The 20,770-nt window shown below is 38.5% G+C and overlaps 1 protein-coding gene across 4 annotated transcripts in view; it reads left to right on the top strand.

Annotated features, from left to right (window-relative positions):
* The window catches only part of LOC149205553 (calcium-dependent protein kinase 28-like), a 325,482-nt gene that overhangs the window by 68,483 nt on the left and 236,229 nt on the right, over positions 1–20,770 (top strand). For all 4 annotated transcript variants that reach the window (XM_089395109.1, XM_089395108.1, XM_089395110.1 and 1 more), the window contains exon 2: positions 7,948–8,078. In XM_089395109.1, the coding sequence (XP_089251235.1) occupies positions 7,948–8,078 (131 nt within the window). The remainder of the gene's footprint in view (positions 1–7,947; positions 8,079–20,770) is intronic.

The raw sequence follows: 20,770 nt of genomic DNA, 5'->3' as shown, positions 1-20,770 counted from the left end.
CACATCAAACGAGTTTAGTGAGTTCTGTAATATTCATGGAATTAAAAGGGAATTCTCTACTGCCAGAACACCTCAACAAAATGGGGTAGTTGAAAGAAGAAATTGAACAGTCCAAGAAATGGCAAGAACCATGTTATTAGCAGCAGACTTGCAGCCTAAATTCTGGAGAGAAGCAGTAGGGACAGCTGTCTATACATTGAATCAAACTCAATTAAGACCAAATTGTGAAAAAACTCCTTATGAGTTATGGAAAGGAAGACCTGCTTCAGTGAAGTACTTCAAGATCTTTGGAAGCAAGTGCTTCATAAAAATCAATGATGGCTCACCATGAAAGTTTGATTCTCGGGTTGATGAAAGGATATTTCTTGGATACTCTACACGGAGCAAGGCTTACAAGTGCTACAATTATCGATTGAAGAAAATAGTGGAAAGCATTGATGTAAAGGTTGATGAAGATCTTCCTGAAAAGGAAATTGAAGAACATGAAGATGATTTTCTCATTGAAGAAGAAGAACCTAAAGAAGAAGAAATAGATGAGGAAGAAGAAGAAGAGGAAAGAGAACCACCTCATACCCCCTCAAAGATGAAGTATATCCAAAGATATCATCCAGAAGAGCAGATTATTAGTGATAGAGATGAAGGTGTGTAGACCCGAAGAAGGATAACAATTACACCAAAGAGAAAAGTCATTGCCCTTCTGTCTATGATAGAACCAGAAACATTTGCAGAAGCAAGGATCCTCATTGGGTAAAAGCCATGGAAGAAGAAATGTCCCAAATTGAGAAGAACAAGACATGGGAGTTGGTACCTCGTCCAAAGGACAAAAACATAATAGGAACCAAATGGGTGTTCAAAAATAAAATGAATGAGGAAGGACAGGTTATCAGAAACAAGGCAAGGCTTGTCTGCAAAGGCTATTCACAAATTGAAGGAATTGACTTTGAAGAGACATTTGCACCAGTAGCCCGTATGGAAGCTATCAGGATGTTCTTGGCATTTGCTTGCTCAAAAGGATTCAAAATCTATCAAATGGACGTGAAATCAACATTTCTAAATGGGGAACTCAAAGAAGAAGTCTACATGGAGCAGCCAGAAGGGTTTGATCTAACAGAAGGAAAGGACTTAGTCTGTAAGTTGAAAAAGGCTTTATATGGGTTGAAACAAGCTCCTAGAGCTTGGTATGCAAGACTGGATCACTATCTACAACAACAAGGCTTCAAAAAGGGAGTGGCTGGAAGTAATCTATACATAAAGACAGATGAAGGTAAGTTACTAGTTACTCTTGTTTATGTCGATGATCTGATTTTTGCTAGTAATAATGATGAAATGAGCCATGAATTTTCTCAAAACATGTCAAAAGAGTTTGAGATGTCAATGATAGGAGAGCTGTCTCACTTCCTTGGACTTCAAGTATCTCAAACCAGAGCAGGATTGTGTATATCTCAAACCAAATATCTAAAAGACATGCTCAAAAAATATGGAATGGAGCACTGTGCACCAATGTTGCACAAAGCGCGATCGGGATTTAATCGGCGCCGGGAAAAAAGCGGAAAAAATCGACAAAAGCGGGAAAAAAGCGGAAAAAAGCGGGAAAAAAGCGTTTGGCACAAAAATATTCATTTTTTTTCAATTTTTTTAATATCTAAACCATCTACAACATAAAATAAATACATTGACACATAAATATGATAAAAAAACTAATATATAAGATGTTTAATATCATTTCTAGCGCTAAAATCACACATAACATTGAATCATGTCCTGAATAGTAAGTCCTGAGTCCCAAGTCCAACTCAGCCTCAAAATATCAACAAAAAATATGATAATGTATCTCATCATGTCATAATGTCATATACAATAAAATGAAAGTCTAATCCTATTGATTTCCTCTGCCCCTCTTGCGAGAAAATGGCACAGCTTTCTCTTTCCCTCTAGATGTAGAAGCTGGTGCCTGTGCTGGTGGAAATGGCAGTGGAGTCTGACGTGCTCTAGAAGCTGAAGAACTAGAAGTAGGAGCTATAGGAGGTAGACCACGTCCTCTACTGGTGGCAGGGGTAGGCTGGGCGGATGGTGTCACCTCGAAACATTACAATCTCCCAATCCTAAATCCTGAAAAACTGATAAGTCTGCTGGATTTTAAATGAAATCTAAAATTCTACTTTCTCCATATGAAATCCAATGAGGCTGGAACCACTCTCAAACATCCTGAGTCATTTCATGGTAATGTTAAAAATTTAAGTAAAAGGATGAAAATGAAGATTAAGGAGAATGTCACTTTTACTTTAAGAATTTAACATTACCATGAATAGCATATCCATACTAGGGCATAGACTTGATCATTAAGTTGCCCCACTCAAAAATTATTTGTTTCTTTAAAAAAAATTGCATGAAAAAACCCAAAAAAAGTTATAAAACTATGCTGTCCCAAGCCCCCACGATTTTTTCGATAAAAATCGGTATAAAAAAAAGTGGCGATTTTTACGAATAAAAATCGCGATTTGATCGGGCAGAGGAAAAAATCGCGATTTTCCGATAAAATCGCGATTTTATCGCGATTTTAACAACACTGCTGTGCACCCACGAGCACACCTATGACCACAAACTGCAAATTGAGCAAAGATGATGACTCCCCTTTAGTAGATGCAACTCATTACAGGTCAATGATTGGAGCCCTTCTATACTTAACAGCTACAAGACCAGACATAATGCGGGCAGTAGGAATGGTGGGAAGATTTCAATCTGCTCCCAAACAATCCCATTTATGAGCTGTAAAAAGAATTCTCAGATATTTGAAAGGAACTTCTGATTTTGATCTTTGGTACCCAAAGAGCTCAACACTGACTGTAACTGCATACACCGATGCTGATTGGGCTGGAAATATAGATGATCGGAAAAGTACTAGTGGAAATGCGTTCTTCCTAGGAGACTGTTTAGTATCCTGGCTCAGCAAAAAACAATCATCCATATCATTATCCACAGCTGAAGCCGAGTTTATCGCTGCAGTAGACTATTGTACTTAGATACTATGGATGAAGGAAGCTCTAAAAGATGTCGACATATGTACAGATCAACCGATTACCGTCTATTGTGACAACACAAGTGCTATCAGTCTCAACAAAAATCCAGTGATGCACTCAAGAACCAAACACATACCAATCAAGTATCATTTCCTCTGTGAGCAAGTAGCTGAACAAAACATCGTCCTGGAATATATCAGTACTAAGGAGCAGATAGCTGATATTTTCACAAAACCTCTTCCTTGAGAAGCATTCGAACATCTGCGTCAAAAGATGGGGGTTATCTCTTTATCATCACTCAAGTTCATTCATAAAGATGTAGCAGGACAAGGGGAGCCCATATGCATTCCTTTGCCATTGATGTCAAAGGGGGAGAGCAGAAGAATATTCCCATCAATAACAAAGGGGGAGATTGTTGGACACAGATTGTCATTGATGTCAATATGGCAATATTTGAGGAACAGACGGAGCCAAGAGGAGCAGAACTCAGATATAATGAGCCAAGAGGAGCAGAACTCAGATATATATATATATGCATGCATTTAAACAACGTTCGGGGACCATATATGCCAAAATAGAGCTATTGGAGCTATAGAGGAGCCATATATATATATATATATATACCATACATATATGCCAAAGTACAGGAGCAAACAGAGCCAACAGAGGACGCAGACAACCATCGAAGCAACAGAGGAACAAGCAGAGCTCTAAGGAAGCGGACAAAGCCATCAAAGGAGCAATGGGTGCATGTATATTATCAGGAGCTATCGGGCCACAAAAGAACTATATGCATGCAGATATAAGCATAGGAGCATATATCATACATATGTGTTTTTACACTATCGGAGGTGCAGAACCTTATATATATATATATATACATTTATGCTATTGGGCTCGTAAAACCCATGTATGCATGCTTTAACATTATCGGCAGACAGAAAGCCCATATACATAGGCTTAACACTATCGGAGGTGGAAGACTTGGCTCTAGGGCAAATACATTATTGGAGGCGGATTGTGGACTTGAAACTCTATACATGGGAGTGTTGAGTTGTATCAGGTCTGGCACATCGCATCGCTATGAGGGGTCTACGTTAACATCGAGCCTTGGCCATGTGCGACTTGCGATCACCGATAGTGATAATCGCATCGGCACTTCGGAAGCGGGTGCTACAATATGTCAAGCGGTCCATTGCGATCGCCGATAGCGATATTGCATCGGACCTCCGCCAGGGGCAACTCTCGACCCGCCAGGGGCAACTCTCGACTGCGATGCATATCGACGCGGACCTGCCGCACATTACAATATGACCTAATCTGTCATCGCATCCGACACATATCGCATATTATGAAGACTTGCCACACTAAAGCGATGATTGCGATATGGATTGGCCTCGATACAGGAATAGGTGCGGGTGTAATGTTTCCTAAAGTCTGCCCTTTCGTCGTTTTGACTGTTTTTTTCTCATATTCTTTGTGTAATGACATATTTGGCTTGCGTGGGGTGTTTTAGGCCAAAAGGCTTACGATGGCTGTTCCGATGGTTCAGAAGGCTGAACGTTAGTTAAAAGGGGTGAATCATGGCGATTATGATTGCGATCGGGACACAACATCTCCGTTAAACTAGTGAAAAAAAACTCTGTGTATGCCTGCAATCATTGCCAAAAGGAGCACTGTTATGGTAAACCGGGAAGATGTGTTCTCTGTGGATTGTTTGGACCTATCAAATGAATCTACGTGTCCCCAGAGAGTCAGTGAACTCGCACAGTGCAGAGGAAGCCGCAATGACGAGGAGGAAGCTTAAGAGGCGGTGTAAGCGGAAACGATTGGATAGAGGCATGGGGAATGAATAAAACAGGAAAAACAAAGAATTGTGGTTGTTGTTGTGGTGGTGAATAACCAGTGTGAGAGGCAGCAGAAGTAGCAGAGGCAGGAGAATAGGGGTGAAGGAGAACCTCAATAGAACAGAGATCAGCAGCGTACCAGTTTATACCAGGTTTGGGTTGGAGCCTCAGAACTGAACAGGATTGACATCCTTAGGGGTTGGTGCTCCTAAGTGCAGAACCATTGCAAACAGAGTTGGTGCTCTGGAGGTTGGAGCCTCACTGAAGTCCATGTTGGAGCTTGGCAACTAATCACAACCAGATATATACTTATATTGTATTTACTTCATTGCACTGTTTTGTGTTAATAAAAGCATTAATTCTAGCTGTCGATTTCTGTGTTCTATATATACATATATATATATATGCTTTTGGTAATAACTAGAACAGTTAAAAAGAAATACTGATTGAGCCCCCCCCCCCTCTCAGTGTTTCCAACATAATCAACTATAGGCTCATGAAGAGCGAACATGTAATAAACACGATTTGAACCTTGGTGGGGAGGATAACCATCCTTCTTCCCAACCACTTGAGCTAGATCCAATTGACAAACCAAAATTGCTCTTGATAACCTACCTTTAAACTAAAAATTCTGAAGCATAGTAATAACGTGGGCCAGTGGCTTAATGATTAGTAAAGTGAGCTCACTTATTTCTTTCTTTTTCTCCTAAACAAGAAAATGAGATTGAGGTTGAAAGTTTTGATATACATCACCTTTGTCTTAGGGGCTGTTAACTTAAACAATATAGTAAGAGCTGTCGATCATAATAGGGTTTAGGTTAATAAACATGATTTGAACCTTGGTGGGGAGGATAACCATCCTTCTTCCCAACCACTTGAGCTAGATCCAATTGACAAACCAAAATTGCTCTTGATAACCTAACTTTAAACTAAAAATTCTGAAGCATATTAATAACGTGGGCCAGTGGCTTGATGATTAGTAAAGTGAGCTCACTTATTACCGGATCCGTCAGTCCCAGTGGCTAGATCCGCGGATCCCCGTATCAGAGACGAATACGGATTCGGATCCGCCCAGATCCCCCCAGCCACTGTGTATATGTAAAACTCTTCGACGACAGCACAAAATTCCAAATTACATGTCAGCACAAAATGTCAGAATGAAAAGTCAGCGGATGAATCACGCTATAATAGAAAAATCAGCAGACCTAATATTTAACTAGCTAGCTGCCAGCGTTCATTAATTTTCCCTTGGTTGACAATATAATAAACTTTTGACAATATCAAAATTCCAAATTACATGTCAGCGTAAAATTTCAGAATGAAAAGTCAGCGGATGAATCACGATATAATGGAAAAATCAGCAGAGCTAATAATTAACTAGTTCGCTGCCAGCGTTCATTAATTTTTCCTTGGTTGACAATATAATGAACTTTTGACAATATAATAAACTTTAATGAAAGATTATACGCTATGGACGTTTGGATATTTGCGTTCATTAATTTTTCCTTGATTGACCATATGATAAACTTTAATGAAAGATTATATGGTATGAACGTTTAGATATTCTCTATAAAGTTCGTTCTATAAAGTAACTTTAATGCTCATTAATTTAAATATAATAATAGTTATTAATGTTTGAATATTATGATACATTAATTTTTTAATTTTTAAGTTTTATATTTATAATTTTAAATAGAAGTTATAAATTTTATATTTTATATAAATTCAATTAATGTTTAATTAATATTTATCAATAATATATTAATTTTGAGATCATTCATTTAATAAATATTTTTATAAATATTATATATAAAAACTATATATTTAAATTTAATATATGTTTTTATTTAATTTTTATATAAATTTAATTTTTAAAAATTATAAAATATGTTATATTATTGATTTGAGGCTTCTGCGATCTATATTCTGTGTGGTGTTATCTTCTGGAGTCATCGCATTCATATTTGTTGTAATCGACGTTTCAAACCAACCTCCGTGGTTCATCATCAGGATTATTGTACTTGCCATATTCGGATCCTGACTTTTCAAAAAATGGCATATCCGTATCCGAATCGTACCCGAATCCGAATCCTGGTAACTTAGCAAGTTATTTCTTTCTTTTTCTCTTAAACAAGAAAATGATTCAGGTTGAAAGTTTTGATATACATCACCTTTGTCTTAGGGGCTGTTAACTTAAACAATATAGTAAGAGCTGTTGATCATAATAGGGTTTAGGATAAGCTAGTGACATAAAGACTATGTTACCGACATATGTAACGGATTGGACACTCTTTTGGGTCAAGTTATGTCAATGAAACCATAAAAGATCATATCTCGTGGCATATTAGACAAACCTGCCCGTTCTTAGATCCGATTCCTATGCATGTCATAGCTCGTAACTCTTTTATGTGTTAGTTGCATTTGACATGTAATAATATAAGCCTTCACATTTCTAACTTTATCAACCCGACTTAACCAATATAAAACAATATAAAATAATTTTTAACAAACATGTGCAAAATGAAATACAAATCCTTAACCATGATTGATTTGATTTTGAGGAATCACTAGTCAAACCATGTCCAGTTCAGTTTTTATTAGTGTGAATTTTCTCATCTCTCTCTTCATGAACTTTTATCGAAAGTTGTGTAGTTAAAGCCTTCATTATCTGCTTCATATGTAAGCATTAAGAGTTTCCACTTTCGACATGCTTTTCTCAACTAGGCATATTAGTCAATAACTTTAGGGTGAGCTAGTTTTTAAGCATGCGTTTTATGTCTTTGATCCTTTATAATTTTATTTATTTATTTTTTTTTTCTATATGAATTTTATAAATTGTGGATTGTTTGAAAATAGAGCCAAACTTGAGTGTTTTCAATCTTAGCTATTCCTTTTTCAGATTTCCTATTCATTGACTTTTGTATGTATGCATTGAATTGCTTAATTTGAAACTGGACTTGGGGCTTTTCTTTTTACCTCTTAGGACACATTTATCTCATGAACTTGTGCACTTTATGCATAATGAGGTTATGCTTGATATGCATTTTATGGAATTACTTAAATGACATAATTTGACCTTGCAGTTGCTTCTTCCCATTGCTATTGAAGATGTGAGGAGGGAGGTGCAAATATTGCGTGCTTTGACTGGGCATGAGAATGTGGTTAGGTTCCATAACGCATTTGAAGATGATAATTATGTTTACATCGTAATGGAGTAAGTATTTTCCAATTCATTAGGGACCACCATTTTCATATGTTTAAATTTCTTTATCCATTTCTTTTTGTTTGGTAGGCTTAAACATGCATTTGTTATATATGTATAGGACACTTGTTTAACATTATTTTTTTGGGAAATCTTACATTACATAAAGAACACAAATCAATTGTATTAATTGTTTTATTTAATATTATCAGAACCAACTAGTTCATAACATTTTGGGAGTAAAATGGTTTGAATCAACAATAAACTAGATCATGACCATTTATTGTCCAAACTGGACAGCTTGGCACTGGTTCAAACTGATGACCGCAGTAAATCAATAGCAGAAATTTAAAAAGAAAAGCACAAAAAGAGTTCCCCCAATCCTTAATCCTAGCCTATATAATGATGACCCCTTGCTCTGTTTGCTTCACACTCCTCATTTTTTATTTGCCGGCATTTGGAGATTTTGGAGCTATGGCAAAGAGAGTTGATTCTGAGTGATAGTGGAGCTGATTTGGAGCAGTTTGTGTTCTGATTTCGGTGGACAGAGACTCTGCAACAATGGTCTACATATCATACACAATGTTGGAGGAGATATATGTGAGAGTTTCAAGCCCTAGTTGACTAATGTCCTTGTGATCCCAATCAAACAAGTAGATTGCTGAATTTAATTAATGCTGAAATTGAATCTCAGACCATAGCATCTGTTGCACAATAGCTAGAAATTGAACAGCGGAAGCATAAAAAATAAATTCTCACACACACAAGTAATTACTCCTTTAAATCAACTTTTCATTCCTTAGAAAAAACTTACAAGGAAACCTCCACACACTGCCCCCCCCCCCCTCCCCCCCCCAAAAAAAAAAACAGCATTGCATGGATATCCAAAACACCCTGAGCTGAGCTTCCAGGGATTACTTGAGAAAGTACAACCTGCTGGAAAGAAACCAGAAACAACATAAAACTATTGTACATCATGCTGGACAGCCTGTATAACCTTTATGTATCAATGTACAGATCTGTCCGTATGACTATACAGATCTGTATGGTTGTGCATAATTCTGTACGACTGTACGGACTATTGTCCCAAACTGCATGCTGTTGGGAATGCCTTTTCCCTAGCTCCCTGGACTCTATCTCTTTCTCTCTCTCTCATTGTTTTTCTCAATTGCTCAAGTCTGTGAGTGATAAAAGCCTCTACCATGCCTTTTCTTTATAGTTTAAGTAGAGAATCTATTTTAAGATTTCTCATCGTCTAAGTCATGCATGAGATGCAATTTTAGACTCAACTACTAAATATAAGACTCAATTTTTTTTTAACTAAAGTGAATTACAAAATATAATTACTTTTCGAAAATATATTGAATTACTTCTTGCATGTTCACATTAAACATGTGCAGAAGTTCTTGTGCAAGCTATGATACTCAACATTCCCTCTTAGTGAGGATTTTTTTTGTATTAATCCAAGTTTTGCCTTGAATACCTCTGACTTTCCTTTTGCTAAAGACTTAGTTAGAATATTAGCTACTTGTTGATTCATGGGAATCTGTTGAAACTTCATTGCTCTTTTTGAACCTTGTCTTGTATGAAGTGATATCTGAACTTGATGTGCTTGGACCTGTCATGAAATAATGGATTCTCAAAGAGTTTGATACAATTCTAATTATCACAATAAATAGCTTTAGGCTCTAGCTCCTGATCAAACAATCTTGCAAGTAACTTGCAAGGTCAAATGGTCTCACAACTAGCACTACTAGCTAAGTGCCATGGAAGTCTGCTTCCTATTGAATGAGGATACCATCTGTGATTCCAAGCCAAAGCAACACCTTGAGGTGCTCTTCCTGTCTACTCACTAATTTCCCAATTTAAGTCTGAATACCCCTGCAACTTCACTTTACCATCTCCAAGATATATTAGACCATACCCCACCATGCCCCTCAAATACTTGAGCTCAGGTTTTGCTGCTACCTAATGCTCATTCCTTGGCTTCACTATGAACCGATTGAAGGTGGTCACTGTAAAACATATATCTGACCTGGTGTTGACCAAATACATCAAGGAACCTATTAATAGCCTGTACATCATGGGATCCACCAAATTTGAATAGGAAGCTATCACCTTCAAATTAGTGATCATAGGTGTCATCATAGGTTTGCAATTCTCCATTTGAAACCTCTTTAGGGTCTGAATTGTATACTTACCCTAACCAAGGAAAATCTTCCCTAGTCTCAACCATACCTCCAACCCCCAACGTAATGCATCAAGTCAATATAATTCATCTCGAACTTAGCTTCCTTGTTTTCTTTTCACCTTGTAATGAGATTCTCTACATTTGTAAAAAACAAGTCATTTATATACAACACCAAAATAAGTAGATTAGATAAGTTATATATAATAAAATTTAGAATCTACTTCACTTTTAGTGAAGCCCATACTTTGAAGATATCCATCAATCTTGGAATACCATGCTCTCAATGCCTAATTGAGTCCATACAAGGCTTTTTGAAGCTTGCACACATGGGACTCCTTCCCATTTTCCTCAAAGCCCCGAGGTTGCTCTATGTACACTTGTTTCTCAATGATACCATTAAGGCAGACTATCTTCACATTCATCTGATGTATCCTACATCCCATAAATGAAACCAAGGACATAAAAGCTCCAATAGAAGTGACTTGGTGACTGGAGCAAATGTCTCTTCATAGTCCACTCCTCTCTATGTGAGAACCCTCTTGCCACAAACCTCACTTTGAAATTCTCAATGCTACCATGTGCAACATACTTGATCTTGTAGAGCCACCTAGAACTCACAATTGACTTCCCCTTTAGTCTTGGCACTATGTTCCAAACATCATTCTTCATGATAGAGATGTACTCCACCATGGCTTCCCACCATACCTGTTAGTTTGCTACCTCTTGAAAATCGAAAGGATTATAATCTAGAATGCTACTTGTCAATGCCATATAGTTTGGAAACTTCTTGTGAGGTCTCCCTCTAAAATTGTTCCTAGGAGTCTCAACATGCTCCTCAACATCTCTCATTGTATGATTGAACCATTGAGGTTTCCTGACAAAAGTCGAAGGGGTTCATGTCTTCCCCTCATCCCCTGAACGTTATTGTACTACCTTGGAAATGACTGATGACCCTGGCTTGACCTTCAGACCTTCTCCCTTCTCATCCTCTATCACTGGAATAGCTTCATGGGACTTCCTAGTTGCAAAGTATTCCTCAAAATTTACATTCTGTCTTACTAATGTCTTCCTTTGCTTGGAATATATATCCTATAAGCCTTTGAAGTCTCATTTTAAATTATAAATAAACCATTCATGCTAGAGGGCTTCAAATTGGAGCTCTTCTTTACTGGTATATGGATATAAACTAGACAATCAATGATGCATAAATTGTTGAAATTCTATGACAAGTGCAGTAGAATACAATTTTTTGCCTAATAATTATTCCTAATGAATTTTCAAACAATATTTTTATGCCATTGCTATCATTTAATAATTATACTAAGGAAATCTCAACAATAAATGCAGTGAAAACAATAAAGATCATAGAAAGACAACCATGCACAATAGACACAAATTTTTTCACTTGGGAAACCCAACCTTGGGAGAAAACCCAACAATCTTCTCTAGGAGAAATTGTCTTTTTCAACAAGGTTACAAATAAGAAATTTTCCTAGAAATCTTTGCCAATAATCCAAGTCAAATACTAGTCAAACTTGGTCAGGCAACTCCAAGTCAACATTGGTCAACTATCAAAGTCTGTGGTCAACTCGTCCTAGTCAAACTCGAAACCACAGTCAATTCTACAGCGAAATTTGCACATGCAGCTCGCTGTCAAACCCACACGTGTTTCTTGTGGTTAGCGTGCAGTCAAATAGCTAGGTCAAATAGTCAATGTCTCACATGCGCGACCTCCAAAAAGCTGGTCAAACTCGGTCAAAATAGCTTAGTCAACTCTGGTCAAACTCGCCTTCTTTCTCATATGTGTGGCCAAGAGAGAGATAGAAATGAAGAAAAGATGATCTCCAAAACATATTCTCCTTTATTGACGTTCTCATCCACTAGAAAGGATCAATGAGCTTACTATGTTGTTTGATTTACCTCACACATGTTTGTTTATTTATATAGAGCTCTAATGTGAGTGGACACCCATAGAAGTGGCTCGTCACCCCCTCACTTATGAACCCTACATGACAACTCAACATTAGACTAGAATTGTTACCCCATTAGTGGGTAAAAACCCCATTAGATAAACAATTCAAACCTACTCTATAAAATAGATCACTCCACCCTAGAGCTAGCAATGTGAGTATCATGGGCCATTTACCCCTAGCCAAACCAACATGGCCCCATGGGTAAATGTATCAATCTCCCTAGTCAAATCAGCATGACCCTATGGGAGATGTCTGCTCCTAGGCCATTCACTCTTGGCCAAATCAGCATGGCCTAGCCAAATCAACATGGCTTCTTTGCGTTAATGTATCATGTATCATTCCCAACTAGTCAAATTCACATGACCCCATAGGAGAATGTGTGCTCGATGTAGCAAAAACGTCAACACTCCCTCTCAATGAGGCAGACATTTTGCATCACGCCAAGATTGTCTTTGAAGTATACAAACTTTGCTCTAGACAAAGGCTTGGTGAGAATATCTGCAATCTGCTGATTTGTGGATATGTATTGGAGCTCCACTGCTCCCTTCTGCACCATGTCTCGGATGAAGTGATATTTGATCTTAGTGTGCTTCAATTTGTCATGAAACACTGGATTCTTCGAAAAGTTGACACATCTTTCATTATCACAATGTATCAAGGTCATCTCTAGCACCTAATCAAATAGCCCTACAAGCAACTTCTGAAGCCACATTGCTTCCTGAATTGTGACACTAGCTATGATATACTCTGCCTCTACTATACTAAGTGCAACAAAAATATGCTTCTTGCTAAACCAAGATATCATAGTTGATCCCAAGCTAAAGCAGCACCCCGAGGTGTTGTTTCTATCCTTTGCACTACCAATCCAATCTGAATCAGTATATCCTTGCTTTTTCACTTCACCACCAGAGACATGTCTCAAACCATATCCAACTATACCAAGCAGATACCTCAACACATGCTTCACTGCATCCTAATGTATATGCCTCGGCTCAACCATATACTGGCTCAGGGTTTTTACTGCAAAGCAAATATCTGGCCTGGTATTAACTAGGTACATCAAGGATCCAATGAACTGCCTGTACATTGTGGGATCCACCAAATTTGAATCTGAAGCAGAATCACTCAGAGTCTTCAGATTTGTCGTCATAGGTGTAGCCACGGAATCGTAGTCCATCATGTTGAATCTCCTCAAATTTGAACAATGTATTTCCCCTATCGGAGGAAGATGTCATTTGATCTTTGCCACACCTCTAATCCCAAGAAATAATGTATCAAGCCAAGATCCTTCATCTCAAACTCCGAAGCCAACTCCCTCTTGTAGCTGACGATGAGCCTCTTTGCTCCAGTAAGGAACTGATCATCAACATATAGCACCAAGATCAAAGGTTGACAATCAATAACCATGAAGTAAAGGTCAGGATCTACGTCACTCTTGGTGAAGCCCAAACTCATCAAGTATCCATTAATCCTAGGATACCATGCCCTAGGTGGCTACTTGAGTTTGTACAAAGTCTTATTCAATTTGTAAACATGGGATTCCTTCTCATATAGCTCAAGGCCCTGAGTTTTCTCTATGTACACTTCCTCCTGAATCACACCTATGAGGAACACAATCTTTACATCCATCTGATGTAATCTCCAACCCGTAACTGAAGTTAGAGAAGTAATAGTCTTGATAGAAGTGTACCTGGCGGCAGAAGCAAATGTCTCATCGTAGTCCACTCCTTCTTTCTAGGAGAACCTTCTTGCCACGAACCTCACTTTGTACTTCTTGATGTTTCCATTTGTTGCATGCTTGATCATGTAGGTCCACTTGGAAGTCACTGTTGACTTCCCCTCATGTCTCGACACTATCTCCCACACATCATTCTTCATGATGAATTGATACTCCTCCATTATGTCATCCTTCCAAACCTGTTGGCCTACTGCCTCCTCATAACTAGAAGGCTCAAAATCAATGATGTGACTCGTCAATGTCATATAGCTTGAGTACCTCTATGGTTGTCTATTCTCCCTGATGGTACTACACGGAGTTGCATGCCTTTTTGCATCTTGCAAAATGCCATGAAGCCATGCTGGCCTATTCCTGGTCACTGCAACATCTCTAGGCGGGTCCACTGGCTCTGTTGGCTTTTCTGAATCCTTGAAATAGTCTAAAACATGATCAATTGGAATAGAGAAACCTGTACTTGCATCCTTTGAAACCTCCTACTCCTCACTATCAATCTCCATGTGGGACTCTTTGGACTTCCTGAAGGCTACCTCCTCGTCAAAAGTAACATCTCGACTAACCTCAATCAGACGTTGTCCTGGAATATAGATCTTGTAGGCCTTCAAAGTCTCGTTGTATCCTACAAAAGTACCCTTCTTTTCAGAAGGTTCTACTTCTTCCTCTTCTCCTTGGGCACTTGAATGTATATTGGACAACCAAAGATCCTCAGATGACTAACCTCTGGTTTCACTCTTGTGAATGCCTCCTTAGGAGCCTTGTCCTCCAATATTCGGTGGGGACTACTGTTCTGAATATAAACAACTATGCTGGATACCTTTGCCCATAAGAACATGGGTAGATCTTGATCATGAATCATCGCCTTCGCCGCTTCCATAATAGACTTGTTCTTCCTTTCCGCAACCCCATTTTGCTGAGGGTTGTAAGGAACTATCCACTCCCTCTTGATCCCTGCCTCCTTGTAGAAACCACTGAAGTCCTTGGAAGTATGCTCTCCTCCATTATCTAACCTCAAAACTTTGATTTTCTTTCCTGTCAAGTTCTCCACCTAAGCCTTGAACTCCTAGAACCTACTGAAGAACTCATCCTTGGTCTTCATGAAGTAGATCCAATTCTTTTGGTAGAAATTGTCAATGAATGTCACATAGTTCAAGAAGTCTCTAATGCCCCAGGTCAATTTTTTTCTCCTAGGGTTTCTTATTTTGCTTAGGGTTTCTAATAGAGCTTAATACGTTCACATGCCAACAAGCATCTCTTCATAAAATACACAATTAATTTTGATAACAATAATGGATAGTAATATCTCAAAATTCACAATGAAAAGATTGATGATCCAACAAAGCAATGTTCAATCAATACTTTACAGACCCAACACAGATGAGATTCTCAACTTGCTTGAAAACTCTACTAAAAATATATGAAACTGGGATTAATTTATTAATTCTATTATCTGAGGAAATGTCCCAAATAGATCCAACTATTTGAAATTTAATCTAAACTCCTATAGTAGGACCGCACTTGCCTCACTGAGTTCTTTCTGCCTCAACACGTCACTGCTCGAGAAATACTTCAAGAACTATTTCAATGATTATCCAACGTGGGCTCCGTTTGCAATTAATCTGCTCTATAAATACTTCAAGGGGTGGTCGGATTGTTTCAAGGATTAGCCACCGCAGCTCTAGAATTACTTAGGACTGCTCCAAGGATTGTCTAACATGGCTGTAGAGAATAGTTGAGCAACTTTAGGGCTAGACCATAAACATCATCCAAGGGAATCACCCAATGCCTATCTCAGAAAGGTTTTGATCTGCTTCAATGAATTGTGCTATATGCCTTAGACAAACTCGCACCACTTCAGAGTAATGTTCAGTTGACTTTCCTTAGGAAGTCTCAGCCTATTCCAGAAGATCTGCTACTGTTTAACTTAAGGACAAATGTACATTCTCCAAAACAATTTTAGTGTTTTTCTTTTAGAATCTTCTTTGTCTGCTTTATGAAATTGGCCACATATTTCCCTCATATCTTCACCAAAATTCCACTACTTTCTAGATAGATAACTCCCTGTTTTCCATAACAAAATAGAAAATAAACACAAATAGGCTTACTAACAAGGGTGGAATTTTTCACCATTGAAAATAGTAGGAAGAAAGGGGTATTAAAACCCTCAGAGCTACTACTCAAAAAAATCAGATGTATTTGATGCAAATCAATCATGATTATTTGATTTCATCTCCCCTCTATTTATAGCTTTTTCCATGGGCTCCCAAATGTGAGTGCAACCCCCAATTTTGGGTCTTTTTGCCCCAACCGACCCAACTTTTACACAATGTTGCCCTAACATTGGAAAAAATGGGTTTTTACCCCTTTATCAAGACTATAGCCTACGGGTTTAGATAGGCTATTTTGTCGCCCTCATCTCATCAATTTGGAGAGGACATTACAAAGCCACACAAAGATGGTACTGTCATCGGTTTGCATACATATGAATGCACCATATCCAAGATCCCCTTGGGCCTACTATCACTGCTCGGAAAAGATCCATTGGCATTCTTGCCAACTGCACAACCCTTGCAAACAACATCCTGCTCTACCCAGAGCTCTAGAAGACTTCCTTTACATGATCATGAAGCTCATTTTCTTCCAAGACAAGGAGTATCCTGGTCTTCCAAGATTTGAAATTGGTGGCACCATCCAACCTGTCTTCTACTCTGAGACTTGGCAACATTTGGACAAGAGATCTAAAATCCAATCAAGCTGTTGAATGCTATCTCTTAGGATGATTTCAATGGCTGGTATTTTTGACAAAGCTCTGATACCGTGTTGAAATTCTATGACAATTGCAGTAGAATACAAATTTTTGCCTAATAATTATTTCTTAATGATTTTTCAAACAAGATTTTTATGCCACTACTATCATTCAATAATTATAGTAAGAAAATATCAACAATAAATGCAATGGAAATAATAAAGATTATAGAAAGATGTAGAATAGGCGCAAATTTTCACTTGGGAAACCCAACCTTGGGAGAAAACCCAACAATCTTTTATAGGAGAAATTGTTTTTTTTAGCAAGGTTACAAATCAGAAAATTGTCTAGAAATTTGTGCCAGTGATCCAAGTCAAATACTAGTCAAACAACTCCAAGTCAACATTAGTCAAACTAGTCAAAATAATCAGAAGTCAACACTAGTCAAACTAGTCAAAATAATCAAAAGTCAATGCTAGTCAAACTGTTAGAGTTTGCGGTCAACTCAAATTGCTTAAACTTGGACCAATGGTCAATTTTGCAGTTAAATCTGCATGTGCATCGTGCGATCATCCTGTGGTTAAACAACTCAGTCAAACAGTTAACGTCTCACATGTGCAACTTCCAAAAAGATAGTCAAAACTTAGTCAAAATAGCTCAGTCAACTGTGGTCAAACTTGGCTTCTTTCTCACACGTGTGGCCAAGAGAGAGAGATAGAAATGAAGAAAAGATGATCCCCAAAACAAATTTATCCTTTGTTGACTTTCTCCTCCACTAGAAAAGATCAATGAGTTTGCTATGTTGATTTATTTGCCTCTCACATGTTTGTGTATTTATGTAGCGCTCTAATGTGATTGGACACCCATAAAGTTGGCTCTTCACCCCCTCACTTATGGAGCCTATATGATAACTCAACATTAGACTAGAATTGTTACCCCACTAGTGGTAAATGGCCCATGGTACTCACATTGATAGCTCCAGGGTGGACTGATCTATTTTATAGAGTGGGTTTGAATTGTTTATCTAATGGGAGATGTATGCCCCTGGGCCATTCACCCTTGGTTAAATCAGTATGGCCCAACCAAATCAGCATGGCTTCTTTGCGTGAATGTATCATTCACCCACTAGTCAAATCAACATGATCTCGTGGGAGAATGTCTGCTCGATGTTGCAAAAACATCAACACTCCCTCTCAGGGAGGGAGATATTTTGCATCATGCCAAGCTTTTCTTTGAAGTACACAAACTTTGATGTAGGCATAGGGTTGGTGACAATGTCTACAATCTTCTCATCTGTGGATATGTACTAGAGCTACACTGCTCCCTTCTGCACCATGTCTCAGATGAATTGATATTTGATCTCAATGTGCTTCGACTTGTGTTGAAATATTGGATTCTTCGAAAGCTTGACACAACTTTGATTATCACAATGTATCAAGGTTGTCTCTAACACCTGATCAAATAACCCTGCAAGCAACTTCCGAAGTCACATTGCTTCCTAACTTGTGGCACTGGTTGCGATATCCCCGCCTTTGCTATATTGAGTGCAATAGAATTCTACTTCTTGCTAAATAAGGATATCATAGCTGATCTCTAGCTGAAGCAATACGTCGAGGTGTTGTTTCTATCCTCTACACTCTCGACCCAATTTGAATCAATATATCCTTGCAGCCTCACTTCACCACCTGAGACATATCTGAAACCATGTCCCACTGTTCCACACAGGTACCTCAATACATGCTTCACTACGAGCAGATACATGCAACCATGTACATGCCTCAGCTCAACCATATACTAGCTCAGGGTGTTCACTGCAATGCAAATATCTGGTCTGGTATTAACTAGGTAAATCAAGGATCCAATCAATTGCCTGTGCATTGTGGGATCCACCAAATCTGATTATGAAGCAGAATCACTCAACTTCTTTAGATTTTTCAACATAGATGTAGTCATGGACTTGCAATCCATCGTGCCAAATCTCTTCAAAATTTGAACAATGTACTTCCCTTGTCCGAAGAAGATCTCATTTGATCTCTGCCACATCTCCAATCCCAAGAAATAATGCATCAAGCCAAGATCTTTCATCTCGAACTTCGAGGCCAACTCCCTCTTGCACTCGATGATGAGCCTCTCTACTCTTGAAAGGAACAGATCATCAACATACAACACCAAGATCAAAGGATCACATCAACAACCATGAAGTAAAGGATAGGATTTACATCACTCTTGGTGAGGCCCAAACTCATCAAGTATCCATTAATCCTAGAATACCATGCCCTTGTTGCTTGCTTGAGTTTGTACAAATCCTTCTTCAATTTGTAGACATGGGACTCCTTCCCATGTACCTCAAAGCCCTGAGGTTGCTCCTTGTATACTTTTGCCTCAATCACACCATTAAGGAACATGGTCTTTACATCCATCTAATGTAATCTCCAACCCATAACAAAAGTAAGAGAAAGAATAGTTTTGATAGAACTGTACTTGGTGACTGGAGAAAATGTCTCATCATAGTCTACTCCCTCTTTCTGGGAGAATCCTCTTGTCACAAACCTTGCTTTGTACTTCTTGGTGTTGCCATCTGCTACATGCTTGATCTTGTAGATCCACATGGAAGCGACTATTGGCTTCCCCTCAGGTCTCAACAATGTCTCCGACACATCATTCTTCATGATAGATTGATACTCCTCCATCATGGCATCCTCCCAAACTTCTTGGCTTGCTGCCTCGTCATAACTAGAAGGCTCAAAATCAATGACATGGCTTATCAATGCCATATAGCTCGAGTACCTCTGTGGTTGTCTACTCTCCCTAAAGGTACTACTTGGAGTTGCATGCCTCTCTAATTCCTGCAAAGTGTCACGAAGCCATGCCGACCTGTTCCTGGTCATTGCAACATCTCTAGGCGAGTCCACTAGCTCTACTGGCTCTTCTGACTCCTCCTGATAGTCTAAAGGATGATCTACTGGAATAGAGGGACCTATACGTGCATCCTTTGGAGGCTCTTGCTCCTCAATATCAATCTCCATGTGGGACTCTTTCGACCTCCTGAAGGCTACAATCTTATCAAAAGTAACATCCAGGTTAAGGTCAATTTGACATTGACTTGGAATGTTGGGCTTCGAAGTCTCGCTATATCCCACAAAAGTACCCTTCTTTTCAAAAGGTTCCAACTTCTTCCTCTTCTCTTCGGGCACATGGATGTATATTGGACAACCAAAGATCCTCAAATGACTGACCTTTGGCTTCACTCTTGTGAGTGCCTCCTCAGGAGTCTTGTCCTCCAATATCCGGTGCAGAATTCTATTCTGAACATAAACAATTGTGTTGGATGTCTCTCCCACGAGAACATGGGTAGATACTGATCATGAATCATCGCCTTCACCGCTTCCTTTGTTCTTCCTTTCTGCAACCCCAATTTGCTGAGGGTTGTAAGGAACTATACACTCCCTCTTGTTCCTGCATCCTTTATAGAAATCGCTAAAGTCCCAGGAAGTATACTCTACTCCATTATCCGACCTCAAAACTTTGATTTTCTTCCCTATCAAGCTCTCCATCTAAGCCCTAAACTCCTTGAACCTGCTGAAGATCTCATCCTTTGTCTTCATGAAATATATTTAATTCTTCTGGGAGAAATTGTTAATGAATGTCACGTAGTAGAAGAAACCACCTAATGTTGTTATTGTCATCGGTCCGCATACACCCACTGGGGCTTCACTAGGGGAGGAATACCATACCCCATGCATTCATATTGGGGGATATATATTGAGGAAAAATTAACATAATATATTGTGAATATAAACGTGGATAAAGGGTTTTTATATTGACAAGTATAAAAAATGTAGCTCAAAGTTAATGAAAAAATATAAAGGGGTATAAAAAATGTTAATGAAAAAATGGATATCTACAATATCAAGTGGAAGTAGTGGTTTTTTAAATTGGGAAAGTGTATTGGGTTCGTGTTGGTGGAGGGTTAAATAATGTGATTTTTAGAAGTGTTTTCCAATATGTAGTCAAATTAAAGGTATTTTTTAGTATGCTAGGAACACACATGATATGTTAAAA

The sequence above is a fragment of the Pinus tabuliformis genome, chromosome 1_2 (genome assembly GCF_031772625.1).
Source record: "Pinus tabuliformis cultivar Carrire ecotype Pingquan chromosome 1_2, CPIR1, whole genome shotgun sequence".
Lineage (NCBI taxonomy): Eukaryota > Viridiplantae > Streptophyta > Pinopsida > Pinales > Pinaceae > Pinus > Pinus tabuliformis.
The sequence above is the reverse complement of the archived record's forward strand: the minus strand, read 5'-3'. Positions and strand labels throughout refer to the sequence as shown.